Source organism: Hipposideros armiger, unplaced genomic scaffold (assembly GCF_001890085.2).
Source record: "Hipposideros armiger isolate ML-2016 unplaced genomic scaffold, ASM189008v1 scaffold_72, whole genome shotgun sequence".
In the NCBI taxonomy this organism is placed as follows: Eukaryota; Metazoa; Chordata; class Mammalia; order Chiroptera; family Hipposideridae; genus Hipposideros; species Hipposideros armiger.
The window spans coordinates 3,112,258-3,140,205 of NW_017731422.1; the positions used below are offsets into that span (position 1 = coordinate 3,112,258).

General features: G+C 49.5%; 2 protein-coding genes across 4 annotated transcripts in view; one reads left to right on the forward strand and one right to left on the reverse strand.

Annotated features, from left to right (window-relative positions):
• Positions 1-1,858: 1,858 nt before the first annotated feature.
• Positions 1,859-7,972, forward strand: DNPH1 (2'-deoxynucleoside 5'-phosphate N-hydrolase 1). Of its 2 annotated transcripts, none has more exons than XM_019642767.1 (4): positions 1,859-2,097; positions 7,181-7,249; positions 7,419-7,529; positions 7,721-7,972. In XM_019642767.1, the coding sequence occupies exons 1-4, from the start codon at positions 1,998-2,000 to the stop codon at positions 7,867-7,869; spliced, it is 429 nt and encodes a 142-aa protein (XP_019498312.1). In that variant the 5' UTR covers positions 1,859-1,997; the 3' UTR covers positions 7,870-7,972. The 2 variants fall into 2 exon arrangements, with proteins under 2 accessions (XP_019498312.1, XP_019498311.1); XM_019642766.1 differs by lacking the exon at positions 1,859-2,097 and adding an exon at positions 2,223-2,445.
• Positions 7,973-8,398: 426 nt separating this feature from the next.
• CUL9 (cullin 9) overlaps positions 8,399-27,948 on the reverse strand; it is a 36,680-nt gene continuing 17,130 nt past the window's right edge. Inside the window, exons 17-41 of one of the 2 annotated variants that reach the window (XM_019642765.1) lie at positions 27,777-27,882; positions 27,383-27,478; positions 26,946-27,121; positions 26,539-26,672; positions 26,015-26,194; positions 25,720-25,829; positions 25,436-25,618; positions 25,150-25,310; positions 24,660-24,888; positions 24,378-24,567; positions 19,249-19,394; positions 18,975-19,104; positions 18,642-18,841; positions 17,921-18,171; positions 16,556-16,901; positions 12,368-12,508; positions 12,059-12,223; positions 11,679-11,842; positions 11,250-11,343; positions 10,661-10,735; positions 10,391-10,501; positions 10,115-10,232; positions 9,573-9,706; positions 8,819-8,892; positions 8,399-8,737 (exon numbers count right to left, since the gene is read on the reverse strand). In XM_019642765.1, the coding sequence (XP_019498310.1) occupies positions 8,539-8,737; positions 8,819-8,892; positions 9,573-9,706; positions 10,115-10,232; positions 10,391-10,501; positions 10,661-10,735; positions 11,250-11,343; positions 11,679-11,842; positions 12,059-12,223; positions 12,368-12,508; positions 16,556-16,901; positions 17,921-18,171; positions 18,642-18,841; positions 18,975-19,104; positions 19,249-19,394; positions 24,378-24,567; positions 24,660-24,888; positions 25,150-25,310; positions 25,436-25,618; positions 25,720-25,829; positions 26,015-26,194; positions 26,539-26,672; positions 26,946-27,121; positions 27,383-27,478; positions 27,777-27,882 (3,913 nt within the window). In that variant the 3' untranslated portion in view covers positions 8,399-8,538. Of the gene's footprint in view, positions 8,738-8,818; positions 8,893-9,572; positions 9,707-10,114; positions 10,233-10,390; positions 10,502-10,660; positions 10,736-11,249; positions 11,344-11,678; positions 11,843-12,058; positions 12,224-12,367; positions 12,509-16,555; positions 16,902-17,920; positions 18,172-18,641; positions 18,842-18,974; positions 19,105-19,248; positions 19,395-24,377; positions 24,568-24,659; positions 24,889-25,149; positions 25,311-25,435; positions 25,619-25,719; positions 25,830-26,014; positions 26,195-26,538; positions 26,673-26,945; positions 27,122-27,343; positions 27,479-27,776; positions 27,883-27,948 lie in introns of both variants that reach the window. The other variant, XM_019642764.1, reaches the window with a different exon arrangement.

A 27,948-nucleotide genomic window follows, 5' to 3' on the forward strand; every position in this document is an offset into this window, starting at 1 on the left:
TCATTTGCTTTAAGGTGGTTTTCTATAGGTGGGTTTTTATTTTATAATAAAAACATTTTTGTTGGTATATTCCATGAATAAATGAATAAATAAATAAATAAATAAATAACCTATATTGTATAGCACTTTGTGTTTTGTAAAGTGCTTTCACAAACCAGGTAAGGCAGGATAGGATAACATTTCTCACCAATTTTATGGATGAACAAACTGAAATCCAGATGGTTTAAGGGACATAACCAAGGTCACAGGGCTAATTAGTAACTGAATTAGGATTCAATTCTGGCATTCTGCCACCTGGTAGGATATTTTTCCCCACCTTGTGGCCTCACTAGACTGCCCGTTGCCCTGTCCCCCCATCCCATCACTTGGTGCTGGCTCTGTGTCCTCACCAACGGTGGATATAGAACCAGTTTCAGAGAGTTGTTTCCCATCTGGAGAAACAGACAAAATATCCCTTCCATTCTGCCTCCTTCAGCCCGAGGAGGAAAGGAGATGCCAGCCACATCAGAGGTGTGGACCCTTAAGAGATGGAGGCTGGTTTATTTTCTTTAAGACACAGAGGCAGGGAAACAAGATGCTCTGTGTGTACATGTGCGTGTGTGGTCCTCACCTGTGGGGAGAACTGGAACTTGTGAGTATGGATAACAAGGGTGAAGGAGGTTGCCCATCAAGTCATCTGGCACGTCACACACACACCTCTGGGTGTGTGTGGGGGCTGAGTGTGCCTGGGGAACACTAGGTCACAGCTGTGCATACACATTTTCCCCATGGTCCCTGTATCTGAGGCTGGGCCCATCAGTGGACAGAAATATCCTGACATCTCTTTGTCTTCTCTTTGTGTCTTTTCATTAAAAATGAAATTATTATTGTGCCTGCTCTGTAACTTCACACTTTGGTGTTTTAATAGTTGTCATTCAGGAATAATTCAGAAGAAACTGTGGACGGTGCTTTCCTCTAAGGAATGAGATTGGGGTCTCAGGACTCACTTCCTACTGCATACCCTCTGTTTCATTTACATTTTTTTTGTCCTATATGTGTGTTATTTTCATAATAAAACGCGGGGGAGATCATTATTGCCAGTGAGCAATGGTGTGTTTGCCTGTGTCCCTGAAGATCCTGCTTTTATCAGCCTGCTAGCAGGCTGAGCAGATTGCAAAGTGCTGTCAAATGCAACTTCTCATTTAATCCACTCTTCAATTCAACAAATATTTGATAAACGTTTCCGATTTGCCAGGCAGTTCTAGAAGCTGGGGATGTAACGTGAACCAACCAGATAAAAATCCTCACCTTCCTGGGGACTTATATTCTACTAGGTGTAGAAAGATATACAACAAAAGTAATAAAGTGGATGGTACCTGAGAAAAGACAGGGCAGGGGAGGGGAACGGGAGGCTGCCCTGTAGAAGAGAGTGGTCAGGGAAGGTGACAAGTGGGCAAAGACTTGGTGGAGGTGAGGGAGTGATCCAGGGAGCCATCTGGGACAAAAAGTGTTCCAGGGAACAGCAAATGCGAAGGCTCTGAGGCAAAAGCAGCAGGCATGCTGGAAGGACAGCCAGGAAGCCGGTAGCTGCAGAAAAGTCGGTGAGAGTAATGGAGCTGGGGTTAGGCAGGTAAGAGAATCACCAGATCATGTGGGCCTGGCGGGCCACTGTGGGAGTTTGGTTTTTAGCCTGAGAAGGGAGCCATTAGAGGGTTTGAGCAGAGGAGGATCATGACCTAACTAATGTGTTCTCAGGGTCACTCTGGCTGCTGAGTGGAGACCAGACTGTGTGGCAGTAAAGTGGGGATCCTGTGAGGAGACTGCTGAGTGGGGGGTGGGGGTGGGGGGTGGAGGTTTGGACCAGCATGGCTGTAGTGGAGGTGATGGCTGGGCGTCAGAGTCTGGAAATCTTTAGAAGGGAGAACTGACAGGAGCTGCCGATGGCCTTGATGTAGAGTTTGAGAGCAGCAGAAGAGTCAAGAATGCCTCCAAGGTTTGGGGCCTGAGCAGCTGCGTCGATGGCGATGCCCTCGGCTGAGACCGGGAAGACCAGGGCGCAGCGGGGAGAGAGGTGGGCGCGGTGGGGAGGACCACGAGCTCCTCCAGGACAAGCGCAAGGTAAGAGGTCCAGGAGGCGGTGGGGTCCTCACACATGGGCGTCGTTCCCGTTTCACAGGTGTGGACCCTCGGGTCCCGGGGCCCTGCGCCCGCCCCGCCCGCGTCACGTGGCTGCGGGCTGTCCGCCCCCCGGCGCCGGAAGATGAGCGGCGTGGGCGGCGGACATGGAGGCGACGGCGGCCCGCGCGCGGGAGGGCGGAGAGCCGGGCCGCCGGGCCCTGTACTTCTGCGGGAGCATCCGCGGCGGACGCGATGACCGGGAGCTGTACCAGCGGATCGTGTCGCGACTGCGGCGCTTCGGGGTCGTGCTCACCGAGCACGTGGCATTCGCCGAGCTGGGCGCGCGCGGTGAGGCCCCCACCCCTCCGTGGAAACTGCTCTCCGCCCAGAGAAGGGGGCCCGGGCTCAGACCGCATGTGTCTGCGTTCAGCTGCGCAGTGAACCCGGTTTCCGCGCTCAGCTATTATCTCGACCTTTGGTTCCTTTTTGGAGAACTTTTTTTTAGCTCTTTCCAGGGGCGTTTGCAGGGAGGGCAGAATAGGCGTGGGCGTGGATAGGCCTGCTTGGGTTCCCACGTCACCCGCTGGCGTCTTCTCCCCAGCGTAAGACAAAGCTTATCGGTCTGCTTTCCGCTTTACCATCAAGGTGTAGACCGACAGCCCCAGTTCTCTCCACCACCATCTCTCTCACACCCTCTGATCAAGATTAGTAATGTGTTCTGCTCCTGGCTGCTGGGTCTTTCTCTCCCCTCCCCCCCCTTTTATTGAAATATAACTGACATATAGCACTGTATAAGTTTAAAGTGTACAGCATGACTTGATTTACATATATTGTGAAAGGATTACTACAATAAGTTTAGTTCACCTCTATCACCTCATAGAAAGAAAACAAGGAAAAAATATTTTTTTTCCTTGTGATGAGAAAGAACTCTTAGGATCTACTCTCTTAACAGCATTCAAATAACCAAAGAGCCATGGTGACTATAGTCACCATGTACATTACAGCCCTAGTATACTTACTTATCTTGTAACTGGAAGTGTGTACCTTTTGACCACCTTCATCCAATTCCCCCCCTTCCCCCCCCCCCCAGTAACCACAAATCAGATTTCTTTTTATAGTTTGGGTTTTTCTGGGGTTTGCTTTTGTTTTTTTTAAGATTCCACATATGAGATCATACACTATTTCTTTGTCTTATTTCACTTAACATAGTGCCCTCAAAGTACTTTCATGTTTTCCCAAATGGCAGGATTTCCTTCTTTTTCATGGCTGAATAATATTCCAGTGTGTGTGTGTGTGTGTGTGTGTGTGTGTATAATCTCAAAACTTTATCCATTCATCCACCCATGGACACTTAGGTTGCTTTCATGTCTTGACTAATGTAAATAATGCTATCAACATGGGGTACAGATATCTCTTCGACATAGTTTTTGTTTCCTTTGGTTATATTCTCCAAAGTATGATTGCTGGAGCCTATGGTAGTTCTATTTTTAATGTTTTGAGGAACCTCCATACTGTTTTCCATAGTGGCTGTACCAGTTTACACCTACCAACAGAGCCCAAAGGTTACCTTGTCTCCACATCCTCTCCAGCATTTATCTTTTTGACGATAGCCGTTCTAACAGGTGTGAGGTGATATCTTGTTGTGGTTTTGATTTACATTTCCCTAATGATTAGTGATGTTGAGCACCTTTTCATGTACCCGTTGGCCATTCATACATGTTTGGTAAATGTCTATTCAGGTTCTTTACCCATTTTTAATTGGAATATTTGTTTTCTTGCTATTGAGTTGTATATATTTTTAATATATTTTGGATATTAGCCCCTTATCAGATACATGGTTTGCAAATATTTTTTCCCATTCTGTAGGTTGTCTTTTTGTTTCATTATTTCTTTTGCTGTGAAGAAATAAACTTTTTAGTTTGATGTAGTCCTACTTATTTTTTATTTTGTTGCTTGTGACTTAGGTGTTATATCCAAAAAACCGTTGCCAAGACCCATGTCAAGTAGATTTTTCCTGTTTTCTTTTAGGAGTTTTATGGTTTTTGGTCTTACATTTAAGCCTTTAATCCATTTTGAGTTAATTTTTGTGAGTGGTGTAAAATAGGGATCTAGTGGGCCGGCCGAGTGGCACGTTGGTTAAGAGCTGGCTTGGGACGCCAGAGGGCCCCGTTCGGATCCCACATATGAGGGCCGGTGACACTGCCCTCTACAGCTAAGATGCTGAACAACAGCTCGACCTGGAGCTGGGCTGCCGTGAGTCACCAGCGATGGCGTAGGCTGCCGCCCCTGCTGCAGTGGGTTTCCATGGACTACCGTGAGTGGCCAGCAGCCACAGGGTGCGGCAGTCCAGAAGCCAGCGACTGATCTGCCTCGCCCGGGAAGAGCACAATGATGGTGCCAACTTGGGCCAGTGAAGCAACATCCTCCACAACTAGACTGAAGAACAAAAAAGGACAGCAACTTGTCTGTTCCCCTTCCCCCAATTCCCCAGCACTGTTCCCATCCCCCCAATTCCCCAGCGCTGTTCCCCTCCCCCAATTCCCCAATAAAAATCTTAAAAAAAAAATAGGGATCTAGTTTCATTCTTTTACATGTGGATATCCCGTTTTCTCAGCACCAGTTTTTAAAGATAGTTTTTTCTCCACGAGTGTTCTTGATTCCCTCATCAAATATTAGTTGCTTGTATATGCATAGGTTTATTTCTGGGCTCTCAATTCTGTTCCAAAAACATGTGTCTGGGTTTTTTTTGGTTTTTTTTAAAGATTTTTATTGGGGAATTGGGGGATGGGAACAGCACTGGGGAGTTGGGGGAAGGGGACAGACAAGGTGCTGTCCTTTTGTTCTTCAGTCTAGTTGTGGAGGACGTTGCTTCACTGGCCCAAGTTGGCACCATCATTGCGCTCTTCCTGGGTGAGGCAGATCAGTTGCCGGCTTCTGGACGGCCGCTCGCTGTGGCTGCTGGCTGCTCACTCTGGCTGCTGGCCACACACAGTAGCCTATGGCAGCCCACTGCAGCAGGGGCTGCAGCCTATACCATCGCCGGTGACTCATGGTAGCCCAGCTCCAGGTCGAGCTGTTGTTCAGCATCTTAGCTGTAGAGGGCAGTGTCACCGGCCCTCATATGTGGGATCTGAACCGGGGCCCTCTGGCATCCCAAGCCAGCTCTTAACCAACGCGCCACTTGGCCAGTCCAACATGTGTCTGTTTTTATGCCAGTACCATACTGGTTTGATTATTGTAGCTTTATAATATAGCTTGAAATCAGGAAGTGTGGTGCCTCCCTATTCTTTCTCAGGATTGCTTTGGCTATTCGGAGTCTTTTGTGGTTCCACATAAAATTTAGGATTGCTTTTTTCTATTTCTGTAAGAAATGCCATTGGAATCTTGATAGGGATTACGTTGAATCTATAGGGGACTTTGGGTAGTATGGACATTTTTTTTTTAAAGATTTTATTGGGGAATTGTGGAAGGGGAACAGCCAAGTTGTTCTTCAGTCTTTGTTGTGAAGGGTACAGCTAGCTCAGCTCCAAGTCCAGTCGCCATCTGGCCGCCCGTCAGCAACTCGTGGCAGCTCAGCTCAAGGTGCTGTATTCAATCTTAGTTGAGGGTAAGCATAGCCCACCATCACATGCAGGAGTCAAACCAGCAACCTTGTTGTTAGGAGCATGTGCTCTCACCAAATGAGCCATCCTGCCACCTGTTGGCAGCTCAGCTCGGGTGCAGCTCACTGGCCCATGGGGGAATTGAACCGGTGACCCGGTTCAGAGCTTGCACTCTTAACCAACTGAGCCACTCGTCCGGCCTGGACATTTTAACAATACTAATTCTTCATTCTTTTGATCCATGAACACAGCATACCTATACGTTGATTTGTGCCTTCTTTGATTATTTCTTCCGTGTTTTGTAGTTTTCAGTGTAGAGATGTTTGATCTCTTTAAATTTATTAAGCATTTTATTGTTTTTGAAACTATTGTAAATAGGATTTTTTTTTCCAGATAATTCATTGTTAGTGCTGGGTCATTCTAAAACATGGTTTTGATCGGTTGGTCTGGACTCTCACTGACTCTTCTAGTTTGAAAATTGTGCCTAGAACTCTTGTACTTCTGCTCAGAAAACTTTAAGTGATTCTCCTTGCCCTACCCAGGGAGCAGATCCAGGATTTTGTGGGACTTAATGCAATTCTGGGAGACCTCTTTAAAAAGACAAAAATCACAAAATTGCTAGGGCATTGGAAAGGGCCTGTGCAAGTGAGGGACCCTGAAGCTTAAGGTTCGTTGGTTTCACAGTATGCCCACTTCTGCCTGGTGGTTCTTGAACTTCAGTGTGCTCAAGTATAATCTGAGGGAGCTTGTTAAAATGCAGAGTCTCATAGAGTATGAGAGGATGAAGCCTTAGAATCTTTTTGACAAGTTCTCCAGTGATTCTGCTCCAGTGCGGGTGGCTGTGAGCCTTACAGCCCTAAAGGATAACATTTAATCAAGCTGGAATGCTGAGATCCTTGCCCTCTGACTCCGGTATGCCACTTTTACCTTCCTTCCCATCACCTCCTACTCATCCTTTTTCCTTCTGGCAGTGGTTCTCAAATTTTGGTGAGGATGAGAATCCCCTGTAGAGAGCTCATGAAGTGGCTGGACTCAGACACCTGAGTCTTTGTAGTTTTATCAAGTTCTCAGGTGATTCTGGTACCCACCAAAACTTGAGAGCCACTTGTTAGGCTCTGGTCTAGTCTTTCTCCATCCTTTCCTTGCATGGGCCAGTCCTTGCTCCTGCCTGAAATTTCCCCACCTGGGATGCTCTTCCTCCTTGTCTAATCACTGACCCACAATGAGTTAGTCTTTCCCTTAATCTCGGCTGTATCACTCATCTGAACCTATCACTCATCACACATCCCTCCTTTCACAGGATTGAGTTTTTCTTGTAACTGTTCCGTTTCCTTACTCCTTTTCATGGACTCTTAGTGTTGGGCAGGCCCTCAGACGTCATCTAGTACATCTCCTTCCCTCCCTGAGCAGGGTGGATATGGGGGTGTCACAGACAGAGGAGAGGTACTAAGTACTGAGGACCAGCTTTCCCTCAACCACAGGAGAAGAGACTGCTGGGGGTGACAGGTTCATCCATGAGCGGGACCTGGCCTGGCTGCAGCAGGCAGATGGTGAGTGGCCCTCCCTCCTACCTGTGAACTCCTCTGGGGTGTTAGATCCCCCAGACATGCCTGGCCTCCCCACCTAGGACTCCCTAGAGCGTCTTCCTCACCATACCCACCCTGCCATCTTTTCCTTACATGCCCAGATATTGAGCCTCAGTCTCCTGTTTCTTCCCAGTGGTGGTGGCGGAAGTGACCCAGCCATCCTTGGGCGTCGGCTATGAGCTGGGCCGGGCCGTAGCCCTCAATAAGCGAATCCTGTGCCTGTTCCGCCCGCAGTCTGGCCGAGGTGAGCACTTTAAGCCTTGGATGGCCACTGCCTCCCTCCTCAGCTTTCTGAAGACCCAGCCCAAAGCTCCTTCCTTGGGCGTCTCTGAGTAGTGCCCACCCTCAATAAGGGTTGGGGAAGGGAGCACAGCGGGGGGCGGGGGTAGGGTGGTGGTGGAAGGGAGGCATCCTCACCTTCCTCCACCTGCCCAGTGCTTTCCGCCATGATCCGGGGAGCTGCAGATGGCTCGCAGTTCCAGGTGTGGGACTACGAAGAAGGAGAGGTGGAGGCCATGCTGGATCGATACTTTGAAGCTCATCTTCCCAAGCCGGTGGCTTCCTCCCCTGACCCAACCACCTGACTAGACCCCATTGTATGAAATTCTTCTGATCGCAGACTCTGCTCTGTACCATTCTGGCCTCTTAGCCCCAGTACCAAATTAAAAGCTATGTTTACAATTCTAACTTTATGTCTGTATGTGGTGGGGCAGGGGGCAAGTCCTCAGGAGTATCCTCTTCCCACCCACTTCACTTCAAGATGTAGAGAGACCCTTTAAGTCTGTAGGCCCCAAGAGGAGAATACTTCCTGATGCCTTTAAGCTGCTGCCGGAAATACTCGGCAGCTTAGAGGAAGGCCGACTGTGGGGGTGGCCGTTCCCCCCTCTTCTGACGCTGGGCTGGATCTGGGGCAAGTGGGCAAGTCTGCACCTGGTCCCGTACCAGGTGGCCCTTCCCCTTTATCGCTGAAGTCAAATGGGTCACCTTTGGGCCTTCTCTGACAGAGGAGTCCGGAGGTCTAAAGAAAAACTAAAGAATGAGGAGGGTTGGGTGTGTGTGTCGGGGGGAGTTGAAGAGGGCCTTTGGGGAAGCCGCCCAGCCGCTTCAGAGAAGTCTGTGGAAAAGTTTATTCAGTAAACAGAAGGAGGGAATCACCCCCTCCCACCACCCATGACAGTGACAGTGACAGTGGTCAGGGTGGACTCCCGGCCCCCTCGGCCCCATGGCTCCAGGCACTCACTGCCCCCTGTCCCTCAGTCATAGGGCTCATCCTCCTCTTCCTCGTCACCAAAGAAGAAAGTCTCTTGGTCCAGGTTCTCAGACTCCTCGTCATAGGAGAAGCTGTCGTTGTCCAGCTCCTCATCAAACTCGTCCTGCTGCCACTCAGGCACATCATCCTCATCTTCCTCGTCCTCTTTCTCCTCCTCATCCAGCCCTGAGGAGCCCAGGGGCCTACAGGGAGAGCACCACTTAGCCCCAGAGGAAGCCTGGCATGTCCCGCTCCCCCTCCGTGGCTCTGCCCACCCTACTCACTGATTGCTGGGCACGTTGGACCGTTTCGCCTCCTGGGCCTCTAACGATGGACTCTGGAGACCAACCCGGAAATCCTGGCAAGGAGACGGGAGGATGTGGGGAGGAGAGTAGAGGCCACTGGGTCTGTGCCCAGCATTCCTTCAACCGGTGTTCTCTGAGGGCCTACTAGGTGCTATGCCCCTGGCAGGAATGCTCCCACCTGCTCTCCCTCCCTCCCTCACCACAGCACCTCACCAACCACTGCACTGGGTAATGTAACTCAGAGGTGGTCTCCAGGGACATGGGACACAATGATGAGGCACACCAGCCCTGTGCTTCAGGAGCTTACAGTGTATGTACGTGTCTTCTGCCCAAGTCACTCACCAGTGCGTAAGCTCCCTAAAGACAGGACTCATAGTTTAGACTCAACATGAGAACCGGAAACAACTTCAGAGATCCCTTACTCCAGTGGACCCCAAGCCCCTGGCCCCTACTCCTGGTATTCTGAATCCACATCTGGGAGTTATGGCGGAAAAGTTCCCAGATGATTCTGATGAGCAAGCATCTGACCAAATACCCTTGATCTGGACTAACTCCCTTATCTTGTGGGGACTGCGGTTAGGTGGCAGGTCCAACAGCATCCAGCAGGCTGGCTTAGAAGCTGGGACACACTCAGGCCTCCGAACATTCCTGCACCCTCACTGCCTTTTCTCTTGGATGCCCCCGGGGCAGGGGCTGTGCTGGGCACGGGCGGTCCGACGCCGGGGGAGCATACCTGGGTGGAAAGCTGCAGGATGGCGAGCAGCCTTTCCTGGATCCTCCGGAGCAGCTCCAGGCCCGTGCTGAGGCTGTCGGCCCGCAGGAGGCGCAAGGATGAGGCCAGGTCTCTGCACCGCAGCAGGGTCTCCTCTGAGGAGGGGACAAGACACAGGGGCTCCCTCCCTTCTTTCATCCCTTCCACTCCTTCCTTCAACAAACATCTACCAAGTTCTACCAATGTCTACCAGGCCAAGCTCTAACCACTCATTCTCGTGGGGCTTACGCTCTAATGGTGGGGACAGATCGTAATGAAATCAAAGGCCCGTGAGGATCTGTGCCCTTCGGCACTTACAGCATGTACCGTATCCTTCATACCGGAATTTCAAAAGACCAGTGGTGATGAAGCTATGAAGAATAGGAAGAGGAAGTGGGCAGAGGGAAGATGGGGAGCTGGGGTGGGGACACTGTTTCGTCCACCTGCTTGTCTGTTGGAATGGGGTGCACCGAGGGGACAGGTGGGCGGGAGAGAGGGCTGAGCAGGCGGGGGCCGGGCCTCACCGAGGAGGATCTGCAGGGCATTGGTGTGCAGCTCTAGGATCTCAGTCTGCTGCTCCACCATGTCTATGTGCTCCGTGTCCTGGTTGTAGAAGCTGTACACGCAGGCATAGGCCAGCACCTAGGGGAGCCCCAGTCAGGCTCCTCCCCACTGAGGCCTGGCACCTTCCCTCCCACCTGCTTCCTCATCCCCCAATCCAGGCAGGTTAGAGGAAAGCGGCCGGGCCCACTGCACCCTCTGACATACCCCTCTCCTCCCCCTACCCCACCCGCCACCACCTTTCGAGCCTGCTCAAGTCCCCGGCAGGCATCACTGAGGAAAGTGAAGGACTTGGGTGGGGGCACATCGTGGATGGCGGCTACACGATTCCGTAAGTTCACAGCAAATTCCTATGCAGAGGGAGGCAGGTCAGTGATCAGCGCGGGCACTGCAGCCCCACCGTCAGAACAGCACCGTCTAATTCGGACCTCTGGCCCCTCTCCAGCCATCCCTTCCCTCCACCCCCGCCCCCGACCTTCGACCAACCCAACTCTTTCCTCCCTGCTCACCCGGGCCTGGTGATGGAAAGTGCATCTCTCATTATAGTCCTGAAACCTCTTCTCTTGACGAGCTGCCTTGCTTACCTGTAAGGACATGTTGAGAGGGCTGCTGGGCTTTGTTGGGACAGAATGGGGTTCATCAGACTAGCTACCAGTCACAGAGGCCTTTCAACACTACCCTGATTTTTTCATTTAATCCTCAGGACTCTGTGAGGGAGGTCATATTATTAGCCCCTTTTACAGATGAGGATGCTGAGGTGTGGACAAGTAAACTGGCCCAAAGCCACACACTAGGTGGTGGACCAGGCTCTGACTTCGAGTCCTTGTTCTTCTCCGCTCTGCCCTGCTGCCCTGAGAATGCCCAGCTCGCCCCAGCCCACCTGGGTATGCGAAGTCCTACTCTGGGGCTAAAGATTCCCATGTACAGACCTCCCGGCACCTGTAGGCCTAGGTGGCTTCTGCCTTCTCCCCACTGAGCCTTTCTCTCAACAGCTGTTCGGCTGCTCTGGACACAGAGCCCTCTGCCCAGGACCTGGCCACAGCGTCCCATCCTGCCTGCCCTTGAGCCTCCACCCTTCTCCCGGTGCCGGCCCCTTACCATGGCAGAGCAGTTGTAATAGTCTTTGTGATTTGGCTTCCAGGACTTGAGGCAGCGCCAGCAGAATCCGTGGTTGCATTTGGCACAGGTCATGCTATGGAAGAAGCTAGCTGGTCAGAGGGCTCCTGCCTCTGGCCAGGGCCACAGCAGGAATGCCAGGGGCCTGAAGGCACCTCTGAAGATGCCCCTGGACCCTTCAGTAGTAAGTCACTGCTGAATGCACCCTTGCTTCTGAATTCCCCCGTACAGTGAAGGAGACTTAAAAGTGGGGGAAGGAACATAAGATCCAGGAACCGCTCTGGAGGGTGCCAAGAAAGGGTGGCTGAGTAACTGCCCTTGTTGCTCGGCTTTCCAGTAAGTCCCGTTCCCTGCTATCAGGCCCCCTACCCTCTCCCTTGCCTGCTGACTCCCCCGGGGCCCTCTTCTTACTGCAGACACCCCTCGTTCTTCTCGATGGGAGCCTGACAGCTGGGGCAGCGCTTAGAGATGAGCTTGGCCAGGTGCTTGCTCTGGGCCTCCACACTCATGCCATCATAGTAGCCGCCATCATCGACCCACTGAGACATGTGGCCACAGCTGGCAGGGTAGTGTGCCTAGAGTAGGAGGGGGCGGTGAGGACACAGCTGAGCCCTTACTGAGGGCAGCTCTGCTGGGTTTTGTGGTGGGGAGGAGGCCCCATTTGGAGGACTCAGGAGGAGAGACAGAGCTCAACTGGGTGGCAGAGGATGAGGACAAGGCAAAATCTGTGTGTGTGTGGCAGGAAAGGGTGTGGATCCTGGCTCAGCATCAGAGCGGGGTTGGGCGCTCACCTCAGGGAAGCTACAGTTGAAGCAGGAGGCCCAACCACACTTGGAGCAGGTGGTTCCGCAGCCCAGGCCCTGGCGACACAGGATGCGGTCGCAGCCCTGGGGGTTGGTGCACCAGGTCAGGTTGGAGCAGCTTTCCACGTAGCCACGCAGGAGGGCCTTCTCGTACTATGGGATACAGGTGCCACCAGGTGAGGGCCTGGCTCGCCAGGATGCCACCCCTTCAGGACCTCCAGCACCCCGCATGCCAGTCCGCTCCCTGGGGCCTGCCCGTCTGCCTGTGCACCGAGCCTCTCTCAAAGGAGGGGATACCTTGGAGATGACCTCTGGCGAGGAGACGATGGCACGAATGAAGGCTCCAGTGGGCTGGGCAGGGCAGTCGGCAATGGGGCAGGTGCAATTCAGCACAAGGTTCTGCTCGATTCGCATCGTTAGATACTCATTCCAGCAAGACTGGGAGGGAACGGAGGGGCCGCTCAGGGACAGTGCAGGAGCAGCACAAGGAGGTGGTGTCCTGGGCAGTAATCTAGCGCCCCTCCCCTCCCCGACGACAAGGCCAGAGACAAGCCTGCTTCTCCATTAACCTCAAAACTGACCCTAACCTTTCTGGTTTCCATAAATTTTCCTGGATTGGCCCAAATTACAGTTGTCTTTGAGGATGTGTGGGCCAGGATAGCAGCCTAATTGTAATTATTGTTGGGCTTGATGTGGAGGGAGTGGGTAAAGAGAATCAAGGAGGGGGAGGAGGAGGGGCAGAGGGAGGAAGAAGAGAAGGAGAAAGATTCAAGCTCTAAGACAGAATTGGAGAGAGCAAGAAGGTCAGAGAGAAAGGAGGCCTGGGAGAGGGGTCCCCCTTTCCCCACTGGTGGCTGACCTTGGACACTGCAAACCCAGTTTTGGGCTCTCCTCCTGATTCCATTTGCTCACCTCCATGCCTGTCTTGAGGCTCCTGTGCCCCCAGACCCAGACTTGCCCACTGCATCTCCCAGATCCTGATCAACGGCAGTCCCAGGGTCGGAACCTTGGCATCTTGTAAATCCTGTCCTGTGCCCACAGCACTGCCCCACCCTACACCAGGCCATTATCCTCTCCACCCCTAAACTGCTGCAGGAGCCGGTCCTGATAAATGGTCTTCCTACGCCCATCTCTCCCCATCACATCTACTTGGCTTATGCATGATCAGCAGCCTGAGCCTCCTAAAATACCTTTACATTAACAGCCCCTTCCCTCACACTGCCAGCGGCCGAGCTTTCCAAAATGATGCATCTAACCCCCAGGAGACAACATGTATCAGTGGTATCAAAGCTCCAGCATAAATGGGAAGCATTTTACTGGACTATTTTTACTCAGAGGAAAGTACTATACAAAACACAACAAACCTGAGCCAGCCGAGTGGCTCAGTTGGTTAACAGCTGGCTTAAAAGTGCGAGCTCTGAGCAACAGCGGTTCCAGTCCTGGCATGAGCTGAGCTGCCAACAGGTGGCAGGAATGGCTCAGCTAAAAAAAACAAAACAAAACAAAACAAAAAAACAAACCCCTTTTTATAGTGAAACAAACCCAGATAAATTGGGAAGTTGGATGCAAAATTCCTGCCTCTCTGAGATAAAACGGAGGAAGTTTCTCCAAAATCAGACCACACCTTTGCAGGCACACAGGCACAGCAGGTTTCCTCCCAGCCACAGAGGACAAAGGTCCGCTGACGCCTCTGTCTGGTGCAGCCCCATTCCCCTAAGGAGACCCTCTGCTTTGGGCTTGCTCTTGGTTCATGCTCTTCCCAGTGCCCAGCCCAAGAAAGGCGCTCTCCAGCCCATGCTCTGCCCTCTGCTAATCCCGCCTGCCACTCAGGGCTCATCCTGGGAAGCTGCCTCCAATTGCTCCAGACCCCAGGATTTCCCTGCTCTGAGTTCTCCTGCATTTCATTTATGTCACTCAGCTGTGACTTATTCATAGGCTCCTCCTTGGTTGGGACTTGTTCAAGTAACCTGTTTTTCTCTATGGCATTTTTAGGTTCCCTGTTTCCACATCTGTACAGGGTGGGGGTGCCCAAAGCTCAGCACTTGGGCCTGCTTCTTTCTCCCTGAGTGATACCAGCCAGGCCTCTCCACTTAATTCTGAATTCAAAAACCCACTGTCCTGGGGCGGCCAGTTAGCTCAGTTGGCTAGGGTGCAGTGCTCATAACACCAAGGTTGCCGGTTCAATCCCTGCATGGGCCACTGAGCTGTGCCCTCCACAACTAGATTGAAAACAACTACTTGACTTGGAGGTGATGGGTCCTGTAAAAACACACTGGGGCCAGCCGAGTGTCTTAGTTGGTTAAGAGCTTGCTCAAGAGTGTGAGCTCTAAGCAACAGGGTTACCGGTTCGATTCCCGGCCCAAGCTGAGCTGCCACTGAGCTGCCAACAGGTGGCCGGATGGCTCAGCTAAAAAAAAAAAAAAAAGAAAGAAAAGAAAAACACACTGTTCCCCAATAAAAAAAATTTTTTTAAACCAACAAAACCCCACTGTCCACTTGCCAGTCCCACAAAGATGTCCAACAATAAGCTCAAACTTCATGGCCATAAAAGACTGAATTTCCCCTCAAAAATCTGCTCTCCACCCCTAGCCCCAGCCCCGGTAAAAGATGACACATTCCATCTACCCAGATGCTCAGATTGAAAACCCAGGGATCATCCTCCACTCCCTAGTCCTAAACTCCCCGTCTAATCCCCAAGCCCTGTCAGCTCCACCTGCAAATGTCGCCAAACCCTCCAGTCCTCGCTTCCCCACTGTCCCTAGGCCAACCGCTTTCTCTTCTTGCCTCTTTGTACCACAGGCTCCAAAAGGGTGTCCCTGCTTCCACTCTTGTTCGTCCAAGCCTTTTCTCCACACAAAACAATCCTTTCAAAAATGTAAATCAGATCATATCACTCCCCTGCTTAAAATCCACCATGACTTCCTCGAAAGTAAAACCCATTATCTGCCAATCCTGACCCAACTGGGCCCCTGTCCACCTCCCGGATCTCCTCTCCTCCTGCTGTCCCGTGGCTTTGCTGTGTTCACTCTGGCTCTTCCTGCTGTCCACCACACTCTCCTCCCAGATGTTCACCTCCTCGGACTGGCCTTACCCAACCTTTCCAGCTGAAATCCCTGACAAGCCCCACAGCCCAATCCAAACCGCAGTCACTTCCTACAACATGACCCCAGGGTATTCTTCTCCCTGCACTTATCATAACAGTGTGGAGGGAGGGCCCTGGAGTGAGACTGCCAAAATCCAACCCTGACCTTGGGCAAATTCCTCTTCCTCCCAGTGCCTCCATCTGTACTCTGTAAAAGGGGATGGTAAGAATACCTATCTCCTTGAAGGAGGATGGGACTTAAGCGAGATAATGCGTGTAAAACAGCACAATGGCCCAGAGCGAGTCCCCATAACTATTAGCTGCTGTTAGGAAGAGAACACAGGTCATTTCTTACTCTGACTTTCCCACGCCCTCATTCTGCACCCAAGGCTATGCACACAGTAAGTCCATGACAAATATTAATTGAATGAAAAAAATGCAAGTGTCAAGGAAATAAGTAAGAAGCTGGGGGGAAAAACGAGCGTAGGCAGCTTTGTGAGAAGAGAAACCTGAAGCGGAGCAAAAGGGAACCAGGAGAAGTACCGGTTCACACGCATGCAGTGCACAAGTCCGGGATCGCCCACCCCCAGGAGCCGCTGTTGCGAGAGGCAGCTAGAATTCATGGCAACAAGGGCGCTCACCCTGTACAGATGATGGATGCAGGCTTGGCACCAGTTCTAAGAGCTGTGAGGCAGGGAACATCAGACACTCAGCACTCTGGTTCGGGGTCCTCAGCCCCCTCCTCCCTGCCTTTGAAGACTAAGTACTCACTCCCTGACCTGCAGCCTGCAGCCGTCTCTGCTTCAGCTTTACAGCAGCGGGCTTGGCCTTCCCAAAAGTCCCTTCCGCTTTTGTGCTATTTTCTGGTTTACAACATTTCTTTCTATTTTTGTATTAAGTGAGAGTATATACAAAAGAAGTGATGATGTTCTGAGAGAAAGAGACTTGAATGGTGATAAGGAAACCATAAGCTATAGTCATCACCAATTTAATAACACTTCCCATTTACAAAGTGCCTTAATGTATACATGTATACTGTGTGCGTACGTGTGTGTGTACCACTTGACTGAACATTGGAATCATCTGAGGAGCTTTTAAAGCTCCAGGTACCTGGGTTTCTGATTTACTTAGCCTGGGGTATAGTATGAGGATGAGGATTTTTAAAGGCTGCCAGTGATTATATATAATATGCAAATTAAGTTTGAGAACCGCTGATGTATATATCCTAACCACCACCCTTCACAATGTCCAGGCAGATGACAAAACTTGTTCAAGAGGGACGGGGAGCCTTGCCCAGCATTGCCCAGGGCAGGAAATGGCGGCGTTGGGGCTGGAACCCGTAGTTCCCAGGGAATTATGTTCGAGCAGAAAGCCAGGGCAGGAGGACGGCTGGCGGGACTCACCTTGCAGCAGTAGTGCATGCAGCAGAGAGAGGGCAACTCAGCGTCAGGCTCCAGAGGGCTGACACAGACAGGGCAGTGGTCGGGGCGTGCAGAGGCGGCCTGGGCCTCGGACACACACAGCCCAGCCTCCAGCAGAAGTGGCTCGGGATTATCACTGTAGCTCTGCAGCAGCTGTTCGGCCCCCCAGTGGGAGTGAGCCAAAAGGTGCTGAGCCACATCTGGCTCTAGGTTCAGCGTCTCCTGCACCTGCCCCACGGTCTGCTCCATCAACCCCTCTACCTCCCGGGGGCTCATGGTGTGGCCTGCAGGCAGCTGAAGAGACGCCAGGGCGGCCACAGCTTCTGGGCTTGTGGGGAGAGAAGAGGCAGCGGTCAGTCTCCCTGCCCTGCTTATCCAACCTACTAACTGAGCCCCAACGTGGCCCCCAGCTCCCACCTGCACACCCCTGCTCATGCGTGTTTAACTAGCTTGAGGACAACCACCCAAACCAACTGTCAGAGAAGGGCCCTTCATAGAAGCATCTGTAGGGGTAGGGGTGGGACTGGCTGTTGCAGTGATTCAGGGCACTACAGGAATCCAGCAGGCAGGGGTCAGGATGCTAACTGACCTACAATGGATGGGACAGTCCCACTGCAGGTCTCACCCAAAATGCTACTAGCATGTCTGGTGAGAACGGGTGGTCCACAGCCTTACTACTCAAAGTGTGGTTTGGGGACCAGCAGTAGGTATCACAGGGAGCTGTGCTGAATCAGGATCTGCATTTTAATAAGATCCCCAGGTGATGTTATGCATGTGAATGTTGGAGAAAGATTACTCTAGAGAGCGCACTTTACACCTAATGCAAACAGCAGGCATCAAAGCAGTGCCTTGGATCCAATGCAAAAAGCTTTAGTGGTGCCAACTAATTAGGGGACTCCTATGGCAAATTCTTTTATAGAACAAGCTTCCCCCAAACTAGAGTTTGTATATTTCACTGAGCAGAGTGCATCGTTAGCACTCAATACATATGGCAGAATATTTCGCATTTGCTCAGAATGAGAGAGATATATAAAGGAGTTTACATGTCTGGATCCCTTGCCTAAGGGCTGGCTCCAGGAGGATGGGGACAGCAAGGCCCTTGACTAGGAAGGAAAAGAAGGGGGTGACGGCTCTGGGAGGGGGAAGGAGGACAATCAAAATGGGTAAAATAACAGGGAGAGGGAAAATGGGGTTAGACAAAGAAACAAAGTATTTCTCCACAAGGGAGCCTGGCTTTGGCACTCCAAGCCCTCCCAGGTTACTGCAGGGCCATCTGTCACAGGGCGCCCATCCCTGCCTACTGGCTTCGAGCACATGCAGCAGGGGGTTGAGGCTGGGGGTGGCTACCTAGGCTTGGAGGTCTCCGTGGTCTGGTTGCCACAGAAGGGGACCTCTGCCTGACCCCGGCAGGGCCCCATGGGCTCTGGGGCGGCATACATCAGGATCTGGGGCCAGTCATCACGCCGTTTCACATAGCCCTGACCCAGGAGGTGCAGGATGCAAGAGAGGACATCGGTACTGCTACAGGCCACGCCCCCAGCAACAGTGCGGCCCAGGCTTCCAGGGGGGTTTGGACCCTTCTGCCAGGCCTCGAGTACCTGGATGGGAGGAGAGAAAACAGGCAGGCCCCTTTTACCTACAGGAGCCAGTCTGCCTGGGTTCAATGCCCAGCCCTGTCGCTTACTAGCTGTGCCACTATGGATAAGTTACTCTCTCATGCCTCATGTTTCTTATCTGTCAAATGGAGATGATGATGATGATGATGATGATGATAATAATAATAATACCACCCCCTATCTCACAGAATTGTGCGGATTAATGACTCCATAATGCAAACTCTTAGATTCAAGGCCTGACACATAGTAAACACTCATGTCTCGTCTCTGCCTTCCATCTAACTACCCCGTCAGGAATAGGAAACCCAGACAGAAATGTTACCCTACAAGGTATCATACGGAGAGAGTTTACCTTCCCTTATAGTGACCCCTGGCTCCAACCCCCAACCCCAAGCATGACTCCCTCCCTTCCTCTCTCCCTCCCCTAATTTCACAGTCCCCTCTCTGCCTACCAGACAAACCAGCTGATCAATATGGAGGCCCTTTTCCCCATGAGCTTTGAGAATACGGACAAGAAGACAGCTCAGGAGGTTTCTCTTCTGTTCAAGGGTTCGGCCCTCATCCTTCTCTACATTCAGGTACGTCTGGGGAGGTATCAGCCACCGGGTCTCCCCACAGGGCTGCAGCCTGGGCTCACGAAGCCGCAGTACACCTGGAACGCACCTCCAGTCAGTACCCGAGAAGGGGGAGGGGACCCCATTCTCATTCCATACTACACTACCCGCCCCACTCCGAGAGCCCCACCCTCTATGAGCAGAGTCTCAGGTCAGCCCCCATGGACCTACCCCCATGTGGAAAGTCCTGACCCTCATGCAGGGTCAAAGGGCCATTCTCAGAGGTGAGGGGCAGAAGTGCCTGGCGCAGTAGCTCTGGGGTGAGGTCTGAATTCTTTAGCAAGGTTTCTACTGACACCTCCTGGTGAAGAGCAACAGGGCCAGTCAGAAAGAGATGGTCAAGGGAAAGGAAAATAAGAGGGAAGAAAGAATGCAAGTAGGAACAGAGTTTAGGAGAACAGTGACAGACAACAGAAGACAGAGAGAGGCTGAGGAGCTAAGGCACCTCTGTCTGATTGAAATTCAACAGCAGCCACATCTGCACGGTGGACACATGCAGGGTCTGGTCCCCAAACTGCAACTCAGCCCGGCCAAGCCATGTCCACTGCAGTCGCCGATGTGGTCCCATGTCCAGGACTGGATGGTTCTGACCTGGGAAAGTGTCGAGGAGAAGGGAAGAGACAGAGCAGGGGAAACAGGGAGTTAGGGGTTCGGGCGAGGGTGTCCCATTAGTTAAGGTCTGTTCCTACTAGTCTGTGGGGAGGAGGGCCTCAGCATTTACAGACATAGAAGTACCTTGTCAAGATTCCAGAGCTCAGCCCCCTCTGTGCTGCCCCTGGCAAGCCACAGGTATCTGGGAGCCAACCCCATGCCTGGCCCCGTGCCAGGTAGGCTCCATGGAAGACACACCAGAGACCCCCGAGTTTTGCCCCTCCTTAAGGAGCTGACAGTTTTAAAGACCCATTAGGCTGGGTTTCTTCCTCCTCCTGTATCACAGTTCCCACAAGGTGAGCCTGGGATGTTTGCTCAGACTAGAAAGCAAGGACCCTGTCAAAGGGAGAGCATCAAAAGGAGCCAGAGGTACTCTCTAAGCCAAAAATGGGACAATTTGAACATCAAAAAAATAACACCTGCGATGGATTGAAACACATGAAATATTTTAAAAATCCATGAGTTTATAATGAGATATATTTTTAAAAGATCTCATTGGTCGTCTTGGAGGTTGATAGAGAACCAACACATTATTTTGAAAACTGGTCCAAAATAAAGGGGAGGAGAAAAGAATCAAGCCTTTCCTGTATCAACTGTAATCCAGGGTAACTAAAAAGTAGATGAGAGGAAGTTTCTCTTTATAAAGCATTCCAGCTAATACATGAAGAAGGAATGACAAAACGAGAATATCACTAGTTCGTAACCCCTAATAAAATGATAGACCCTTATAAGCAATGATAATGAATGACTGCATAGTGAAAAGCTAATGGGAAACTAGATATAATGTGTACATCAGACTGACAAGACTGAAATCCATTGATCCATCTTACCATCAATCACAAAGAAAGACAGCTAGACGTAACACACCTCCTGGAAGAAGTACACGATACCACCTAGGAAGTATTCTTGCCCAAGAAATCAAACCCAAATCTGAATAAGCTTCTATGACTAAATATCAGTTTTCAGGAAATAAAGGTGACAGAGGAACATGCTAGAGGACACAATGTGGATATAATCAGCAAACTCCAGCCTGTCAACAACTCTGTTTGGCAAACAACCCAGTTTCCTCCATTAACAATTGCAGGGCTGGGGGAGGAGGGGTTGGGAGCGGGGAGGCGGGATCCTACAGATTAAGGGAGATGAAAGATGTTAACTAAATGCAATGTGTGGGCTTTGTTTGGATCCTCAATAAATAAAAACACTAATGTTAAAAACATGAGATAATTAGGGAAATATGAACACTGTATATTTGATATTAGAAACTATTAACTTCTAAAGGTTTGATAATTGTAGTGTCCTTGCTGTTTAAAAAGAGTGTCTTTATCTTTTAAATTTAAAGGCTGGGGAAAATGGATGGGAATATATAAATGTACCCATGAAACAAGATAGGCCATGAATTGATATACTGGAGTTTATCTATTAATCTACTGCTGGTATTTATCTATTGTGTCTACTTTCCTGTACGTCTGAAATTTATCATACAAATATTTTTAAATGAGGGTGAAAATAAGCCATTCTCAAACAAAAACTAATAATGTTTTCCACCAATACCCTCTCAAGAGAGAGACTTTAAAGGGTGGACTTTAGGGAAAAAACTGAATTCAAAAAGAAGGATCAAGATGCAAAAGGAATGTTGACTAAAGCAACTGGTATGGCAAATCTAAACATCAGCTGAATAAAACAATAACAACAATGACTAAAAATAGATAATTCTAAAATACTGAACAACAGTAACAAGCAAGATGGAAGTCAGAATTGGAATTAAGATTTTCTATGGTCCTTTTATTGCTCAGAAAGGTGGGAAGTGATATTATTAACAAGTCAAACACATAGGTTAAAAATATAAAGGTAATCAACTATAGAAAGAGAATGCATCACTTCCAAAACTGAGAGAGACAAAAAGGAATTTAAAAAAAAAAATCAATCCAAAAGAAGAAGAAAAAAAAGCACAAAAACCCAGGGTAGAATCATATCTATAAAGGTATTCAATTTATTATTCTTCTTTTAACTGTACATGTTTTATATATTTTGTATATAAGAAATAACTAAAAATTTTAAATATAAGGGTAAGCTAAAACACAAAATAAAGGATTAAAATAAAAGCCAAATGTATCCTTATGCATAGTAATTGTAAGTAGGCTAAAACGACAACTAAAAAAGAGAGATGGTTAGGCTGAATACAAAACAAATTTTAGGTATTTACAAGACACATGCCTAAATATAAGAATATGGCAAAGTTAAAAGTAAATTGATACTAGGGGAAATTCTGATGAAAGTAGAATATTGGCATGGTTTTAAAGTATCTGCCCCGACAGACTACTTATAAATAGTAGCAAGGGTCAAAATATTAACTATACAGTGGAGAAATCAAACCACCTCTTGACCAGGTTATCAAAATGAACAACACAAAAGGGGGACAGATGGAAATTATGTGCTTCCAAATGTAATACCTGGAGAAGCGCATGACATCGCTTACTTAGTATTCTGGCTGGGAAAGCATAACCTAAATCTAATCACGAGGAAATATCCTACAAATTTAAAATGAGAAACTATTTAGAAAATTTAAAAGGACTGTATTCTCCAAAAATGTCAGTATCATAAAAGACAAAGGCTGAGGAATTGTTCCAGATTAAAGGAGACTAGAAACATGACAACTAAATATAACGGGTGATCCTAGACTGGGTCTTCAGTCCTAGACTGAAAAAAAAAAAAAAGAGAGAAGATATTATGGAGTCAACTAACAAAACTGAAATACGGGAAGTAGCTTCAAGTATAAACCAATGGTAAATTTTTGAAATTGATAAATTAATTGTCGTTATGTAAGAGAATACCTTTATTCTTAGGAAATATGTGTTAAAGTATTTAGGGGCAAAGGGCCAGCATATATGTAACTCACTCTCAATTGTGCAAGGGGAAAAAGTGTGTGTGTGCGCATGTATATGTACACATATAGACATATACACACATATATACATGTATATATATATACATATATATATATATATACATATATATATATACATATATATATATATATATACACACACACACACACACATTTATATAAATGCATATACAAAAAGAGCAAATGATAAAAGCAAAATGGGAAAAATGTTAACAAGATGTAAACTTGGATAGAGTATGTGGGTGTTCTTTGTATTAATCTTACAATTTTTCTGTAAATTGGAAATTATTTCCAAATAAAAAAAATTTTAAGTAAAACTATAACTGAATTGTACACTTAAAGTGATAATGGAAAATTCTGTTATTCATATTTTACCACAATAAAAGAGAACTAAAAGGTTTATGAATCCAAACAAAAAGTAACAGGATAGAAAAAGATATACTAGAAAGAGAGCTGGTATATTATTACTACCAGATAAAAATAGACTTTAAGAGCTTTACTCAAAAGAAGGTCACTTCATAATAATTAACCATGAAGATTCTAAACCTGCATAGTTCACTGTGGTTGCCACTAGCCACATGTGGCTATTTAAATTTAAACTGGTTAAAGTAAATCAAATTAAATATTCAGTTCCTCAGTTGAACTAGTCACATTTCAAATATTCAATAGCCACAAATGGCTATCATATTGAACAGAGCAGAAAAGAACTTTTCCATCATTGCAAAAAGTTCTATTGGACAGCACTGTTAAATGATTTTTAAAGTTGTATGTAAAAACAGTCAAAAATATATAAAGCAAAATGTATGTAATTAGAAGTTTAAAAATCCACTATTATAAAGGTAGATTTTAACACACCTCTATCAGTAATAGATCAAACAAAGAAAAATAAGTAAGGTTTACAGAAGATTTGAACAATATAATTAACAAGGTCAATTTCGTGAAATATGTAGAATCCTGTACCCAGCAGTTGAGAAATATACATTCTTCTTAATAACGCATAGAACACTAATAAAATTTGACCATCTACTTGGCCATAAAGGAAGTCTCAATAAATTGCAAAGATTCAGAATCACAGAAACAGTATTCTTTGGCCACAATGGAATGAAGGTTGAAATCTAAAACAAAAAGATAACTAAACAACTGAAACAAAATTTGCCTGAAAATTTTAAAATCTACTTCTAAAAAACAAATATATCAAAGAAGAAATAATAATGGAAATTAGAAAATTATTTGAACTAAACAATAATAAAAATACTACATAATAAATATTATTCTACATCCCAAATGTCTATCAGCAGCAGAAAGGATAAATATATTCCTACCATGGGATATGACTCAGCAATACAAAAGAACAAAGTAATGATACTAGTGACAACCTGGATCACTCCACAGACATGAGTTTGAATGTAGGAAATCAGACACAGCAGAATACATACTCTATGATTCCATTCACATGATGTTCAAATACAGGCAAACATCTGTGGTGACAAAGGGGAGAATAATGGTTTCTCTTAGAAGAAGATACTGACTAGAAAGGGAACTTGAAGAAGGAAGGCTTTGGGCGTGCATCTTGATCTGTGGGGTGGTTACGAGAGTGCATATGAATATAAAATTCATTAATCATAATTAACATTGGTGTTCTTTACTGAACACTAATTATACCTCAATTTTTAAAAAAATCTAAAAAATCAACCCAAAAATCTTACAGGATGCAGCTATAACAATACTATGAGGGAAATAAATAGCCTTAAATACTTTTATTTAGAAAGAAGTCTGAAAAGACTAAGCATGCAACTTGAAGTTAGAAAAAGAAAAACAGAATAAATTCAGACAAAGTTGACGGAAATAGTATGAGATAAGTTAATGACAATCTAACCCACACTTTTTCCCCTCCCTCAGGAGACTGTTGTCGCTAGAGACTACGCTTCTTTATATCTACGCATTCATTACTCTCCTCCTCCTCTCTTGCCACCCCAAATCTCACCCCGATCTCCAATTGCCTGTCCCTATCTCCTCACTCTGGCTGTAGAAATTGGAGAAGCGGTCAAGGGCATCACAGAACTCTGTGGGAAGGCACTTTCTGGGATGGTACAGGTAGCAGAGTGGTGAGACTGGCCAGCAGCGCGGTGACAGGACCAGTATAGAAACAGTTGGACTTGGATCTTCGATAAACAGTTCTTTCTCAGCCTCCTCTTCCTGCTCTTCCTCCTGAGAGATACAAGGATTTCAAGGGCTCCCTTCTTGGGTCTAGTCTTCTCTTGCTCTCCTAGTCTCCCACTCTTTTCCCTTGCTCTTTTTACCTCCTCTTCTTCCAGGCCTTCTTCTTCCTCACTCTGCTGCTCTAAGAGCAGCTTGTCAAGCTGCTGGAGCTGGTAGATGTGGAACTGGCGCTGCAGCTTCTCGGAGGTGCTCAGACTCCGCAGCATCTGCTGGGGGAGGCGGTTGGGGAAGCAGGGGCCGATCTGCTCCAGCACGGCCCCCTCCAGCCAGCTCGAGCCCAGGCTCAGCAGACGGTCCGCCATGTAGTGCCTGCAGCACACACGGCCCGGGCCGAGCCTCAGTGTGGGCACTCGGCATGGCCCGGCCTCCCGCTCCAGGACGTAGGTCCCTCTGTTGCAGCCCGCCTGAGTCACAGGCCCCACCTCACCCCTTTCCACCAATGCCATGGCCATCTCTGGATCTCTAACCTCCCCCACCTCCTCCCTCATCTCATCTTCCCTCTGACACTCAAATCTTCGCCCTCTCTTGACCCCAGGCCTCTTACCCCTACCTCCCCAGGTCTGCACTCACTGGTAGAAGTGCTCAAAAGTAGTGGCGAGCTCTAGGCCAGACAGGACCATGATGGGCTCCAGGTGCCGCTGAAGCTGCCCCTGCATTTCCATTCCAGCGGCCCCACCAATCAGGCGGCCCTGGATCTGTTGGTCGATGTGCCTGGCAAACTGCTCACTCATCTGGGGCAATGGAAAGGGCACCAGTGAACCATGAACAGCGGGTGGAGGAGAGTGGGGAGTGGAAGGATAAAGGGCAGAAGGAGATGAGCCCACAGCCCGCTGACTGGGAAGCTGGTGGTACTCACATGCGTGGCGGTGAGGAAGGACTGCTGCAGCAAGGCGCCCGAGAAGCCACTGCGCAGGGCCAGCGTGAAGGCTGCCCGGGGCCCGAAGAGCTCTGAGCCTGCTCTCTGCAAGTGCTCATAGAGTGTACAGTAACGAGGCACAAAGTCTGGGGCCCTCCAGGCTGCAGCCAGGAACCTGCTGACCTGAGGAGAAAGGGCAAGAAATAAAAGCAAGTCCCAGGATGTGGACAGCCTAGCAGAAGGCCCCACCCCCCACCCCCAGAGTTCAGCGTCCTTCTGCCCACCTGCTCCTGTACCACGCTCAGCCAGCACTGCGTGAGGTTCCTCAGGCTGCTGCTTGGAAGAACTGGTGAAGGCCCAGGGCTCTGATCCCGACCCTTCCCGATCTTGTTGACTGTGGAGACAGAGGGCAAAGGGAGGGGTTTCATCTTGGCCCCTGGGTGAGTCCTGGGGTCTTGGGTACTGACCCCTGGAAATGCCCATAACAACGCAGCATGGAAGAGTCAAATCCTGGAGGGGAGGAGCCAGGTATCACCACTGCCCCGGTTCTTAGCTCAACAGGCCACGGCTGGAACTTACCGGGTCCAGTAGATGGCTCAGGAGAAAGCCCAGGAGGCGGCTCCACGTGCACCAGCAAGTGGCAAAGGTGACGAACCCGAGAAGCAAAGGATGCTGCTCGGCTCAGGGGGTTCCGAGAGCTCTCCCTCTGCTCTAAGTACTGACCCAGCAGCCATCCCAGGGAGCTCACACCTTCTGCGTCTGAAAGAAGACAGATAAGGTCTCCGTGGGAAATGGGGAACAGGTAGCCCAGGAGGAAGACAGAGAAGGAACAATTGTACAAAAATGTTTGGGGGACAGCAGGGCCCTAGTCCGCCCCTCACCAAGGTTTGCCTCAGCTGGAATCTGGGGATATGGTAACAGGTTGGGGGTGGGGTGGGGGTGGGACACCCAAGTCTCAGGGAGCAGTCCCTGGGACAGAAAGGAAAGGAAAACTGAGGTGACAGCTGTCAGGGAGAAGGACTAGAACCAAGAGCATGAACTCAGGCGGTCCCTGGGGATAATGACAGGAGCTGGTTAGTGGGGCCGGGGGTGAGGATGGTTACCGGGGGAGGTGATGTTCTGCACCAGTGGGCTGACCAGTGCCTCCCAGCAGGTCTTGCCCAGGGCTTGGGCGGCCTCGTCATCAGGGAGGAAGCGGTCAGCAAAATTCTGCTCATGGCGCAAAACCCTGTTCAGTCTGGGAACAAATGGCGTGTGGTCAAAGGTTAAAGGCACAGATTCCCTTGAGGTCTCCAAGCAAGGGCAGTCAACTCCCAATCGCCCATGCTCGGTCCCTTCCCAGCTCTCCCCCAGCAGCACGTATTTTTCACCTATGTTCACCTTCCCCGCATGTCCTGGCTGCTGCTTTACCTTTCAGACTCCCACAGGAGCCTGTCTCCCACACAGCATCCTGCTCCCTTAACCACCTCCCCTCCTGCCTTCAACCCTGCCCACCCCCTGCCCCAGCCACCTGGGACAGAGCTGGAGGAGGCGCTTGCGGTCCTCTGCTATGTCCTGGCTCCAGGCTTGCGCCCAAATCGTATAGAAGAGACATGTACGGCGACACAGCTGCTCTCGGAATAGTGGCCAGAAAGTGGGCTTGGGGCCCAGGACCTCCACACCCCGAACTCGGGTGTCGATGCCGCCCTGTAACATGCACAGACTTATCTGTCACCTAAGCCACTCAGTCACCAGGCACTACCAAAGCCCGGCCCCATACCCCGGGTTTCCTAGAGCTACTGGAGACAGTCCCATAACTCTGGAACTCAATAGGTTCCTGGCCCATCGCCAAACAGACTTAGGAGGAACTGTGGCCTGAGCCCAGCCCCCAAATGCTGGAGAACCCAGCCAGTGGAGACGCTGTACTACCTCCAGATCCCTAGCCCCTGGCCTCTTCCCTTGCTGCACCTGCTGGCAGCGCTTTATGCGGATCTGAATGATGGGCCAGAAGCGGTTCAGGTTCTCCAGAAGGGTCACTCGGCTGGCGGTGGGCATCACGTTCACCTGGTGGGACAGGGGAGGAGGAGGCGAGAGAGAGCTGTCACTTTCAGAAGTGGGGTTGGAAGGCCTACTGACGACAACCAAGTTTGTGCTGGTGTGCACATGTCATTGCTCCTGCACTGGACCCCTGGATCTACACGGTTCCACACCCCTAATTCCATTCTCACTGCTTCCAAGGCGGTGCCTGCCCAGGAGGAAGGGACACAGGAATGTCCCAGGGACTGGGTCCTTCTGATAAGGCCCTGGGACAAACAGAACGATGGGGAGTAAAGTGAAGCAGGGTGGACACGAGGGTCCCCACCATGTTCAGCTCAGTGCTGATGCAGCTGGGGCTGTCACCCCCAAACACCAACACCCTGGCCGGCATGTAACTTGAGTCCTCACTGGCCACCAGCAGAGTCAGCTGCCTGGGAGAGGAGAAAGGAAGCAGTCAGAACCGGGACCCGGATCGAAGTTCAAAATGGCTTCAACCC

Coding starts and splice junctions, on each gene's coding strand:
- DNPH1 (XM_019642766.1), top strand. CDS start 2,262: ATGGAGGCGACGGCGGCCCGCGCGCGGGAGGGCGGAGAGCCGGGCCGC. Junction 2,446..7,180: donor CGCCGAGCTGGGCGCGCGCG/GTGAGGCCCCCA, acceptor CCTCAACCACAG/GAGAAGAGACTGCTGGGGGT. Junction 7,250..7,418: donor CTGGCTGCAGCAGGCAGATG/GTGAGTGGCCCT, acceptor GTTTCTTCCCAG/TGGTGGTGGCGGAAGTGACC.